The 13,966-nt window shown below is 38.9% G+C and overlaps 1 protein-coding gene across 3 annotated transcripts in view; it reads left to right on the plus strand.

Moving 5' to 3' along the window:
• The first annotated feature begins 69 nt into the window (after positions 1-69).
• SH3YL1 (SH3 and SYLF domain containing 1) overlaps positions 70-13,966 on the plus strand; it is a 50,805-nt gene continuing 36,908 nt past the window's right edge. For all 3 annotated transcript variants that reach the window (XM_051778120.1, XM_051778118.1, XM_051778119.1), the window contains exons 1-2: positions 70-259; positions 13,259-13,369. In XM_051778120.1, coding sequence (XP_051634080.1) covers positions 70-259; positions 13,259-13,369 — 301 coding nt within the window. The remainder of the gene's footprint in view (positions 260-13,258; positions 13,370-13,966) is intronic.

The raw sequence follows: 13,966 nt of genomic DNA on the forward strand, positions 1-13,966 counted from the left end.
AGGGGCGAAGCGCGAACCGGGACCGGGACCGGTGGGGAGAGGAGGACGAGACGAGGCGGGAGCGGCGGGATGGGACGGGACGGGACCGAGCGGGGCAGGAAGGGGAACGGGCGGTTCGCGGGCGCCCCGGCCCCGCCCGCCTCACCTGCGGCAGGTGAACGGCTCGGCGGGGCTGCCCTGTCGCCGCCCAGTGAGGCTGCGGCGGCAGGAGAAGAAGCAGCAGCAGTGAGAGGGAGCGGGGGCGCCCGGCCGGGCAGGAGTGAGTACCCAGGAGGCGGGAGTGGGTACCCGGGAAACAGGGAAGCTCCGAGCGGGGGAGCCGTGGCGGGCATGGGCCCGTCCGACCGAAGGCGGCGGTACGCGGCCGGCAAGGCTTCGCTTGGCCATCGACTGCCCCTCTCGCCCGGTACTGCAGCATGTGCTGCTTCCTCCTGGGAGAAATTTAGGAAGCGTCGAATGAGGCTTTGGCCTCGCCAGGCTGCCGGTGACATTGAGCACACGGGCGCTTCGCTTTATAGGGGAGATCAAGTGTTAGTTTATTTATTGATTTTTGTTATGTTTTATATCTATAATAGATATAGATATATATCGAGTATGTTATATATAAGATATATATGATATTTATATCATATATATCATATATATATGCATATATTTTATATATTAATATATTATGTATCTATAATACATGTGTATACTATATATATAATATATAGTGTATATTACATATATATATATTATATATTAGTGTGTTGTTTTTTTATTTATATTTTTGTTATTTATTTCTGTGTATTTTTTTTCCTGCTGGGTTATCCCATGTACCTGGCTGGGTTTTGTAATGTCGGCGGCCACAGCCCCACTGCAGCAGGGTGTGGCTAGGACTGGATTCCTCTGCTCTGTTTTTTAAAGACTTGATTACCTGGTTTTCCCATCAAAACGCAGCACTTAGGAGGTTAAATAAAAAATGCCATATTCTCTATTTTCATACCAGATGTGTGCCTTTCAAACAAAAACTGAAGAGCTTATATAATATTTGCTGTGGAATGGAACAAACAGAACATTTTCTTTTATGCAGCTTGAAACACTGTCCTGCATACACATTTTTTAAAATTGTTTATTACTTTTACTTCACAGTGTAAGCGATTGGTATCAGAAGCATCGTTTCTGTACCCAGTGTTGCCTTGCTCAGGCCCTGCAGTGCTCTGCTGTCCACAGGGCTGCTGTCAGCAGTGCGGGGTGCTGGAGCCAGGCAGGGGCCCAGGCTCTGCTTGGTTGTCAGAGGTGGCCTTGGCAAAGGAGGTGGGAGGAGAGGGGGGAAGATGAATCAGTTGTGTCATTCTCAAGTGAAGCTCTGCCATACTGTATAACCAAGCAATGTAGAGTGCCTGCTTGCTGTCTGCTGGAGTCCCAGGAGCTGTCGATGTTGGAAGCAGATTCCCCAGCGCTATCTTCTATGCATTTTAGGGTCTGGGAAAGAGAGGGTGTATATAAGAGTGCTTTGAAAAACCATCCCGGTTTCTGTGTATGTTACATGTAGGTACATGCCTAGCAGTTATTTTGAGATAAAGTATTTCATGGTTCCATGTCTTAGGGAAGGAAGTGGGGAGGATTGTTGTCTTGCATTCTTCACTGAAAGGGTTGTCAAGCATTGGAACAGGCTGCCCAGGGAGGTGGAGGAATCACCATCCCTGGAGGCATTCAAGAAATGACTGGATGTGGCATTTAGTCCCATGGTCTAGTTGACAAAGTGGTGATGAGTCAGAGCTTGGACTCAATGATCTCAAAGGTCTTTTCCAACCTAAATGAGTCTGTGATTCTGTGATTTTCATCCCTCAGTAGTGGAAGAAAGTCACAGTTTGTACCTTCTTCAGTTAATGTCAACTTCCTGCTTTTGAAATTAACCATAGCAGAATTCACTGTTGTTCTTTGCAACAGTTTATCATCATTAAGAATTAATATTTCTGATGTAATGAACACTTTATATTTTTGAGGGATTTGAAACAGCCATTACATTGCTCTAAAAGAGCCTTTCATGCAGGACTGCTATGAAGGATAAGCTGCATGACTTGGTGGGAGAGAAACACCCTTGTGAACAAGGTAACCCAAGAGCTGAGATAGAACTTGGGCTCTTCAAACTCTTGATTAATAAATATCAAGCACCTGCACTTTTTACATGTTTATTCCTTTTAGTTTGAAGAAATGTTTCTTGCGTGATTAGTTGTAGGAATTCATTCATTGTGGGAATTAGTAACTTCTTGGATTTGATGCACGCACATAGCGAATTGGGACATGTACAAAGTGGGGAAATGTGAGAGTTGGAATGATAGAGACAACTTTACTGGCAGGAGTGTCAAATATTTTCAGCAGGAAATATCTGGCATCTGTAATTTTTTAAGGTGGCTAATGTATTTTCATGAAGATTATTATGGTAGCATACAGGGGTATTGTGTAGTGCATGTCGGAGTTGTAGTCTGTTACATTTTTGTTCTCTCTGTACTTCTGGCCCTGGTGAGAAGATAAACAAGATGTTTGTTTAGGATTTTCATCTAAAAAGAACAGCTTTGTTCAGTTAAAGCTTTTATCTACAAAGATTAATGTACTTGTTTATCTGCTTGGATTGCCTTGAAGTGTATTCTTGGTGATTAAAACAGAGCTAGCAAGCCAAAGCTGGGATACCCTTTGGGATTGTCGCCTTACCTTGTGTCTAAATTTCACATATCATGCCGACTCTTGTATTAATATGAGAAGAGACAGGTAGAACTGACTTTGTAGCTCTGACTTGCCTTCAGTCATGCTACTTATCTTGCTTGATGGGCAGCACCCCTTTGGTGCCAGCTGTTTACAAATCAAACATAGTACAATAAGCATATATGAAAGACTTGCTAAAAGGATTTCAGGTACTTGGTTTCCTGTGGGATGTGTGGCAGGGTGGATAGTTGTGGTGACATGTTTTGAGCAAAAGTGGGCAATTTTCATAGTAAAAATTCTTGAAAGAGTTCACTTGCTAGTCTCAGGCAACCCCCAGGATAACTTTGCCTTTGATGCTTGTTCTAGAGCACGCCACTGTCTCTATATTATTGAAAATGCTGTTTTCTGGGTATCTTTGTACAAACAGAGCAATTTCTTTCCCATGCCTCTTGTGTTTATCCTTTCTCCTGGAGCAAAGGCTTGTAGAACTGTGGACAGAGGATTTTAGATATTGTCCTTGCTAAAAGTTACAAGGATTTTTGAAGACTTTTAGCTACAGGTGTTCCACTGCTCTCTCTCCTGTGCAGCTGAACAGATGTCTATGTGCTTTATGGAACAAATCCTCTGTGCCTCAGGCAGTTGGTGACTGTCTTCACCTGCCACTGTTTTAGAAATAAGGAGGCAACACCTAGTTGAAACATCTTGCATATACAAAGGAAACATATTTTTCTTTAAAATGCATTGTTCAGCTTTGTCACTATCATTTTGCCCTTATGTATTCCACCTCTCATCAGAAAAGGATATGAGAGGAAATTCACATTGTCCCTAATTGGAATTTTCTCCAAGATGACTTGAGTACGAAAACTGCTGGGAACCCAACTTGTCAAATGCTTTTGATAATGCAGGTGACTCTGTTACAGGGTGGGTTTTTTTCCTTGACTTTTCTCAAGGAAATAGTTAATTCAAAGTGGGACTGAGGACTGATATCACAGGAAGTTACAAAGAGATAAACTTTGTGTTTGAATCAGTTAAGTCCTTTCCTCTTTGTGGAGAAAAGTGATAAAAATATGCACACAGTGAATGAAACTGGGGCATGGGTTTTTTGCATGTTGTAGGGTTATTTTAGCACTAACAAAATTGATATTCCATGTGAAAAATATTGAGCTCCCGTGGTCTAGAAGTGCATACATAATTGGTAGCAAAATTTGAAAAAGCAGTTTGTAAACACTAGAGCTGACCAAAAATCTTGTATGCTTTTAGATACTATACATGATACAGCTAACAGGCATAAATACTTTTATCACATTTCATACAATTTAGTTTATATCAGATAGCCTGTGTAGAGGCTAAGCTTATTTTGGCTGTGTTATTTTATTTAGTTAAGGCATTTCAAATAAATTTTGCTTTGCTTTCAAAAAGGTCATCAGCTAACATATCAGTTTCTATCTCTGTAAGCCTGAGTTTATAAAATACCTATGCCTAGAGGACAACAGCCTAAAAACTTCACTTGACCATGAAGAAGTTTAGTCCTTTAAAAAAGTCACAGCAGAAAGCCTTAAACCGAAGTTAGGTGCTTACCCTCAGCAAGTTTGCCAATGAGGCGAAGCTGAGCAGTGCCGTTGATCCAAGGGAAGGACGGGATGCCATCAAGAGCGACCTGGACAAACTTCAGAAGTGGGACCATGAGAACTCAATGACGTTCAGCAAGTCCAAGTGCAAGGTGTTACACCTGGATCAGGGCAATCCCAGACACAAGTACAGACTGGGAGAAGAACTCATTGAGAACAGCACTGCTAAGGAGGATTTTCAGGACTGCTGAAAGTCTTAGCACAAGACAAATGTGGACCTGTTGAAGCGAATCCAGAGGAGGGCAGGGGGCTTGGAACAGGATGATCTTTCAAGTTCCTGCCAATGGAAACCATTCAATGATTTTATAATAAAGGCTATGATTCTTTAATAAAGGTTGCAAAGAGTTATTTGCCTTGGAGTACAGGCCAATGGTAGAAGCTGTGAAAGTGCAGGTTGGGGTGAGGCACTTTGCTTTAGAGTCACCACAGTTACATGCTTCCAATAATACATGTTTCCTATGAGTTATTTTTACAGGTATTTTGATTTTTGTAACTCATAGTAATATATTTTTAAAAAAATCAAAACACACACAGAAAAAAACCCCCTAAAACTCAAAACCACAGTCTTTCAGAGATGAGAATAAAGAAATCTGCTCATCTGCTCTCTATCTCCATTACTTCATTTCTATGAATAAAAAGCCTTCCATGTTTGAAATATTTTTTTCTTTCAATAAAGACTTGTGATTTTTTAGGTTTTGATTTGATTTCATAGTGTGTATTTGCACATCAAAATCTAAATGTAGATGACTGAGTTTCTTGTCATTGTCTGACTTCTTAGCTGTCTTGCAATAAAGATGCAGATGCAATGTAAGTTTCCATAAAGGTTTTCAGAAGTACTAATCTTTAAAATTACATTTGTCATTTTTCCCCCATTACTATGATGTAAATTTATAAATATATGTAATTTTTGAAATATGAGCTTCATAAATTCAATAATAATTTCTTATTATAACCCTCTTCCTTCATTAAAAAATACTTTGAAATAACGTAAATATCTCAGGTTTTTATATTGATAGAAATGTCTGTGAGATTCCCCTCTTTGAAATAAGGACTATGGAGCTGCTTTCCTTTTAGAGAAGGTGCTCTCTTCTGTTATGTGTCATTCCTTTCATGTTTGAGGTCTTGAAGGCTGGATTTAGTTGTAACTTGAGTATCTTCATGAGGTTTTTCCTGTGCACAGGCTGTCATCAACAGCTAACTTTAGCAGGTTATTGCAGGTAAAACAATGAGAAACAGGCTGGTTTTAACATGGATAAGAGTGGGAGTTTTTTTAATTTTTGGCTTTATTTTTAAGCACTATTTCACTTCCTTCCAGTAGTGTTTGGACAGAATATATTTCCATCTGTCTTAGGCAAACCTTAAAATACTTCCAACTCCTAGATTTCTGTATGCTAAGGGCTGCAGGTTTTGCAGGCCTTTCTGGTCTGTTCTCCCTCCCTCACCACTACCAGCACCAGCTTAGTGCAGTGCGATCCAGTAAACAGCTTGTTATCCAGGGTGGGGAAGCAGGAAAGTGTAGTTACATTAATTCATAGTGTAAAAACCATCAAGGTTGTGAAAGCACACATTAGAGTCTTCCAGTGCAGCTCAGCTGACATCTGCAAGGCCATGAAGTGCCTGCTGCAGTACTTGTATCCTGCCATAACTCCTGTGTCACTGGTGCATCGCTAACTTCTCACACCAGTGTTGTTGAGGAACAACATGAAAGTTGGTAAAACTTCAGGAATTCAAATGATAAAAATCATGGTAGAAATACATGAGATTAGTGCAGAGCTTCACTGTACAGAGACCTTGTTTTCTACTTTTCAGGTCTGCTTCCATTGCCTTACACTGATGTATTTTCTGTTGTCTCCTGTTTCATTTGCTGTTCCAGGTGCCTATGGCAGAATTGTATAACACAGCCAACTGACATGAACTGCTGTGTCAGTAATGCTTTGTCATTCCCTTCCACTGCTTTCCTATATTCCTTTTTGCTGTACCATTAGCCCTTTCCAGCAGAATGATCAAAGTGTACATTCTGAGCCTTTCCTGTTTCTAGTCCTTAGAGTCTTGAGGAAACAGTATCTGCTTGTTGCTGTTGATTCCAAAACCAGGAGTAAGGAGGTCAGACTCTGACAGCGGTAGTCTGCTGGATTTCAACTAAAAAGTGTGGTTATTGCCTTCATTTCATTACATCCTTTTCTTCCAGGTTCCTTTTCAACTTGTGCCACTATTTCCTTGAAATCCAGATGTCTTTTCTTGACATTTCATTGACCTGGCTTCTTTACTGTCTATCATTGTCTTCAAGTGTTGGAAGTAGTAAATGGAGAGGTACTGATAGAGACATGTTTAGCATAGTCTGCTGCCTGTCATCCACTGCTCTGTATTGCATCACTTTTTCTTGGACTAGGTAAAATGCTTACAATGCACATCTTGCAGGCTGTTTAAGGAATTCCAAGTACCAGATGAAGCCCAAGGCTGGAGCTGGCTGCCACAGTATCATGTTGTTACACATTTGTGAAACCAAAATTACATTAATCTCTTTGATTGTAATGCCAAATTGAAATCTCTTGTTTAGGCTCTTTTCCAATGCTGCACAGTCTTGTTTTTCAGGTTTCTCTTTCCCGTTCGACGTTGTTCTTTAACTTTTCTTGACTATGCTAATTTTCACATTGATGAATGTTCATGATCATAATTTTGAATGTTCTCTGTTCATACAAACTTTTTAGCATTTACGTAGCTTGTGTAACTGTGAGTATTTGCAAAGCATCTATACTTTAATGTATTGTTGTGCTGTTTCTGAACTTTTTAGTGAAGTGAAAGTGAAGACTGAGTTACTGTCTGAGGCTCACAGAGTTATTTGTCATTGGGTTTTTTGTTCTTTTCATAACCAAAAAACCCCCCACAACACCACCTTCCACCACCAGATATTTCAAAGCTCATATGTACAGGAGCAACAAATGTATGAAGTCTGCATGCAAAGCTTTGTCTCCCCTTTGTCATCAATTCTTCGAAACTGTACTTTTGATGTTTGGGTTTTCATAATGCAACCATGCTTTATTTCATCTGTTCATATTCAGCAGAATTTTGATTATATCAGAATTAGTTATAGATTTTAAGTAAAAAGGCTTTATTTATTCTTTATTGCACCTTGCTCAGATAATTTCACCAAATGTTCAGCCAACACGCTATTACTGTTAGTCAGAATGTAAATTAGAGGCTGACGCACTTACCTCATCAGCTTACGAATTAAGCAGTTAATCAATTTTGGTGTGATATTCCCCCATGGGGTTTGTGTTGCTGACTCACATATGCTCAATATCTTCTCCTTTCAACAACAAGCAGGAGTGCAAATGAAGCTTGCTCCCAGCTGAGCATTCGCTGGTCACGGCATTCCAAATCCATCAGTCAGTGTATCCCCCTGATAGATATTATTGTCTTATTGCTCCTGGTTACTTCTTTCCTGAGCATTGCTTGAATACAAAGCAGACAATTATAAATGCATACTTAAAAGCTAATAGTGAAGACAGTGCTGCGGGATGATTCGTTATGTTATTGACAGGGTAAAGTGAACACAGAAATTTGGCTTATGTCTAAGTATTTCATACAGTATTTTTGTTAAAAAGCAAATATGTCTATAATACCTTTCCAATAGACTTCCAGTATTAAATTAGTTTTTAAGGAACTAATTTTACAGTTCAAATCATAAGGTAAGCTTGAGGGGGAAGAGAACAATCTGATAGATGAACAGAAGTTGAAACCATTTTTGATATCACAGAAATCCCACTTACAGTTTTGTTTATACAGTGATTAAAATAAGCAGAAGCAAGAACTTGCTCCTCAACCTTCACCGTGATCTTTCTTTATTTTATTTCTGTTGTATTTTTGGGGCAGATGTCACTATTTCATAGTACAAAGCCCCATGTAGTTTTTTGTTTTTAAGTGAATAACTAATTAAGCATTGTCTTTGACATATTCGTGCTATTTTCCATTTACTAGGAGTTTTTTACTAAAAAACCCATAATTTTCATTGCCTTTGGACAAAGGTTTATGAAATTGATTGATCTAAATTTTAATAGTAAGAGTGAGGCCTCACCTGTACTATATAGCAAACCATTAAACTTTACCTTTTCAGTGTTGACTGTTGTTCTTATTTAATCTTGAATTCTGTCCACAAAATCTTGAGTGTAGCATAGCCCAAGACGGAGAACCAAACTTCTCCCTCTCCTCAGTGATAAAAAATATTATATTTCTTTTGCTGTCGCTCTAACAATCCTAGCAAAATGCAAGTCCAGCCAGGCTTTATCAAGCATTGTATTATACGTAATTAAGGTCAGGGTGTGGACTTGTTTGAGGTTTTTTTAAAACAAGTCGTCAGTTCCTCAAGACCCCTGTAGGCCTCCTGCCAGTTCCTTAGTATCTACACAACATTATGAAAGTAAATAAAGAAACTTTAAATGAGCCACTGTGGAAAGAATCATATAGTAGCCACTTTGAGTAACTGTGTTGGTTTTCAGTATGAAAGTGTTTAATCAGTTGGCTTGTTGATCCTGCCCATTGTTATTAAAACCTTTCTGTACCATGCTTGCTTGCCAAATAAAGTCACTCTAATTTTCATACCTGCTACTGTCTAAATTAAAATCTGGATGTAAGTTATCTTACTTGCAACCCTTCTCTACAATGTGTAGCTTTGAGCTCTTCAGTTGGTAGTGTGTTCAACCTCTTTATTTTTTCCTTCCCTTTTCCCCCTCTCTGTATCTCTACTGTGCTTTAGAATTATCACCCATTTCTTAGCCCACTTCTGAAAGCACTGAAGTGTGCCTGCATGCAAAGTAACTAACAGAATAATGTCAAATCCACCTACTGTGTCATAGTCCAGAAAAATAACCCTACATTGCTTCAGTCTGTGGCAGGAAGGGAAAAAGCAAAGGACACTGGAGGAGTGAATTCTTGTAGCTACCCAGAGACTGCAGAAGCAATATTGACGTAGGAAGCAAATGATACAGGGAGAAAGTGAAGTTTCTGCTGTTAGTTTAAGGATGGGAAGTTAAACTATTCTTGTACTTGCTGTTGTGGTGTACAGCTAGATGAGGAATCTCTCCATCTTCTCTGTACCCTGGTAATAAAGGTACCCCACACTATGTGGCACCAAAACAAACAAACAAACAAAAAAAAATCCACCAACAAAAAAAAAACCCACCCTTTTAGAGGGATTGGAGTGGATATACCTACTTTTCAGTTTTCTTAGGTAATGCAGTTTTGCTGTCCAAAGTTTGTATTTTGGAATACAGTATTTGGAATCATAGTGCAGGTAAGTCATGGTTTGTGTTGGAAGGGAAAAGGACATCTAGTCCAACTCTTCCTGCAATGGGAAGGGACATCTTCAACTTGAGCAGGTTGCTCAGAGACCCATCCAGCCTGACCTTGAATGTTTTCATGGATGGAGCATCTACCTCCTCCCTGGGCAACCAGTTCATAAAAATACCATCCTTGTTTTAAAAAAAAATATCTTCCTGATTTTTTCCAATATAGGAACGCTAGGATAAAAATAAACCAGGTAGGAAAATCATGGAGTCATCCTTGGTATCTTGTGAAACTTTCAAAGTAAACACTTGAAAGGCTTACTTAAACATCCTCCATCCTGACCCAAGATGCAACCGAAACCTGATTTTGAAACCAATTACATTTTGAGAGGTGAAAGGACAGTGAAGTAGTAACCGCATTACTTTTGCTGACTCCTGAAGTTTAGCTTTGAGTTGTCTTCAATTAACTTCTACGTGCACAGAGGCATGGCCACAGTGTTGTCTGGAAACCATCAAATACTTCTGAACCAATTCTGAATCTAAAAAAGCATATGAAAACTGTGAAGTGATTTTTTTTTCCCCGCCACTCTTCTTCCTGTTTGCAGACTTTTAGGTCTGAAAACATCTCATGTTTTCTCAATGGACTTAGCTAAGGGATTTCTCTTTAATCCGTACGAAATGAGAGCTTTTGTTTTTTTTATTTTTTTAGTAGTAGAAAGAATTAGTTGGAGATGTTTCTCCAGATTCTGAGATTAGCCAAAAAGAAGCAAAGGGGAGGAAGGAATGCATGCAAAGACAGGAAAGAAGAGTGAGAGAAAAGCACAGAAGTTTATTTTATTTCTCTAATCTAAAAGCTTGATAATGCTTGCTTTTGCTCCGTCATGTTTTTTATCTTCACAATGTTTTTATCTCCCCAAAGTTTTTTTGTCTCTAATGTACACATCTTATTTTCATTGTTTTGATCACTTTCCTAGAAGTCCTGCATGGTCAGGCACATAACCGTCCATTTTACCACAGTTAGAATGAAGCATATCTTCCACTTTAATGTTATTGAAACATAAGAATAATTAAGTACCATGATATGTGTATTTTGGGTAGACTGAGTAGGTGGCCCTTCCCAAACTCCAGACTTCTAGACTTGCAAAGTATCTTAACTGAAAAACTACATATAGAACTGTTCATCCGATTTTGTAACTGGACATGCACTGTGTGTTACAATGTTAATTTTTAATTACAAATTATAATATGCTAAGTTTATTTTTCATGCCTTCTTGAGAAGAATGCTGTTTCCATATGCTTTTTGGGACTGACTCAATGTATCTCCATACAAAAGCAAAAATCTTATTTTTCTCTTATGCTGGTAATGTTTACCCTCTGACCTTGAAAATGCAGTGTGAAGTCCAAACAACAGAAGCAATGGAAACACTTGTTCCAGCTCAGTTTAATCTACCAAAATTAATTGTCTGTTCATGTTTTGTTTGGGCTACACTGGCCTCTCATCTTGCTGTGTAACCAGATTCCAGCCTGGTGAAGCCTTCAAATCACAGAAGAAATGTATGTTCAAAACTCCTGCAAGCATTCTGACAATTTTAGTGCCATAACAGTCACAGAAAATTTCACATGCCAAGAGCTTTTTCAGAAGGTCTCAAGCACGTAGAGCTTCACCTTCTCCTGTCCTTTCACACTCGGGGACTTGGCTATCATCTTAATTTTCTGAGAAGGGATGATCAGGAGATAGAATTAGTATTTCTTCTCTGGTACAGCACCGTGGTTTAGAGTCTGTTGCTTTCTATGCATCTACTTCCTTTTGCTCCCAGAGAGACTGATATTTCTGGATAGCCTTGTGATGTCTGCTGTCACTTCAAACTCTCCAATGTTACACCTGCTGCATTTCCGTCAAAGCCAAATGTTGCTACAAGACTTCACAGGGAATGGTAGTCCAGAGGTTCAGATGTCAAGATCTCTCTTGTTCTGGGAGTCTTCCTTCTTGCCTGAAAAACATACTAGAGGAATATTCTTCATTTTGGAAAGTGGAGGTGTAGTTCCTATTCTAGTCAGTGGAGCCTGAACAGAAACTTGGCTGACTTGCTGCTTTGTGCTTCAAGTCTGAGCTGAATTGCTCTCCAAGCAACGTTGATTTAATCTCAAAATCTATTTAGTCCTCTTTTGGATGGGAATGCTGCCCATGAAGAGTGAAGAGATGAATGAATGTTTAGCGAACGCCAATTGAAAAACTAGACCACTTTTGACAGAATATTTTTTCTTTATACATGGTATTTTCTATGTTTTTATGAATTTAAGAACAGTAGAATTTTATGTAAATGCTGTCTCTAGTTTTTTTCAGAGACATGACATGAGACTAGGTATGTCTTTGGTCTGGCAATATATTCATGTGTTACCTGGGCAGTTTGCTGCTGATAAACTTGGAAATAGTGAGTGTTGATATGTAGTAGATGTAACAATCAAGACTAACTCATATCTTTTTATCTACACTAAGGTGTCTTTTTGCAAATCTACAGGTGAAACATACTATTCATACATAAAATGGTATTTCTACTACTGCAGAATATTAATATTTTATAATACTTGTCTCTCTTCAGTCATTGACTAATGACAGCATATCTGGTAGATCTGAGTGGGATCAATGCACTTCCATAGAATTTATGATTTCATGGATTTGGGTGGTAAATATCAAGATTTTGTGTGTCTGTTACTGTTGTCTGCAGCTTTATAAAGTAAACATAATTTATCTCTAGTATCTGCTTTTTCCTCAGTTGAAATGTACAACAAGCTTATGTTGGATCACTTTAGAAAGAAAATATTGATAAGCCCTTCCACAGGAACTAGATTTCTAAAGGAAATTTCTTGGTCTGAAACAGAATTTTATTCGCTTACAAAACATGCTGCAGGTTTAGCTCTGTAAGAAAAGTGTCCTGAAGAGATGTGAACAATTTAGAGTTCACCGGTCAATAGTTGCCAGTTTGAAGGACAGCAGAGTTCATGGTAGTACAAAGAGCAACTAGAGTGATCAGTGATGGAGCAACTACCTTGAGGAGAGACTAAGGCTGAGACTCCTGAAAAAGTGGAGAAGGCTGGGGGCCGTGGCTATATATAAAGGCATGAAGATAGTGGACAGGTTGAATGTATTAGGTGTTCACCAGCACCTGAGAGACTTGAGCTAGCAGGCATTCACTGTAACTAGTAAATTAATTTAAAATAGATCACATATTTTTTTAAGTAGCAGGTGGTGAACTGGTGCAGCAAGAATTCTGAAGGCAGAGTATCGATAGGTTTGAAAAGGTATTAGACAAATTCATATGAAATAAGCCCGTAAACAAATAGAGACAGGAACAACTGAGGATGTATCTCCAATAGCCCTGTGGTTACCAGTGTGGATTCTGAGCAAGTACAAGAGAAACAGATTGGAAAAAAGAGCTGGGCTTGTGGGTTTTTTTAAGTGGTGTCTTCCGTTAAAATTGTCAGAGACAAAATGTGGGTCTGATGCAGAAGATCATTTCTTATGCTTCCTGTTTCCGTGTCTCTATGGTTTCCTCTTTATTTTTAAAGAATCAGTTTTCCCATACAAATTATACTGGGTTTTTTTGTATAAGATATCCTGAACTGACGATAGATATAATTTATTTCTTTCATGTTTTACAGTGAACAACCCTATACCTTCCAACTTGAAGTCAGAAGCTAAAAAGGCAGCTAAAATATTACGAGAATTTACAGAAATAACTTCTAGAAATGGACCAGATAAAATCATACCTCGTGAGTAAAGAAAATGTTTTGATTCAGCTAAAACCTTCACCACTCCCCTGTGTTGCAGTCATGCTCTCTTTATCAATTCTCTCTGCTTTCACCGACCACAACTTAGAGATGAATGAAGATTTCAGGTGCCATAGCTTCTTTGAAAATATTTTGGAAGTAAAGGGTTTCAGTTTGCTTTATTCTTAGCAGATGTTACTTACTGGTAGAGATCTTTTGAATGTTTACAACTACAGGGTTCCTGCACTGGAAGGATGAATGGATGGACTCATGCCCACCCTGTAAATGTATGTTCTTAAGAGAGGACCTAGAATAGTAGCTCTAGTTCTTGAATATCTGTATTTATTAAAATTAGCTAGATGACAATAAGTTGAAGTAAAGAGATTAAGGCACTGTTCTCATTTGATTCTAGTTTGACTCTTATTTGCTGCTGTCTTCTTTATTTTTGCAGTTGTTACTCTGTGTTTCTCCTAGTGTCTTCCTCCATCTGGAGTTGCTGTTTGTGGCTTTGAATTCATAACTGTTATTTTCCGGAAGGTCTGCAGTAAGACTTGCAGGATGCTGACACTGTATTTGCCACTAACACTGCCTAATGATATA

The sequence above is a fragment of the Manacus candei genome, unplaced genomic scaffold (assembly GCF_025592945.1).
Source record: "Manacus candei isolate 608988 ecotype Guabito, Panama unplaced genomic scaffold, ASM2559294v1 h1tg000011l, whole genome shotgun sequence".
NCBI classification, from domain to species: domain Eukaryota; kingdom Metazoa; phylum Chordata; class Aves; order Passeriformes; family Pipridae; genus Manacus; species Manacus candei.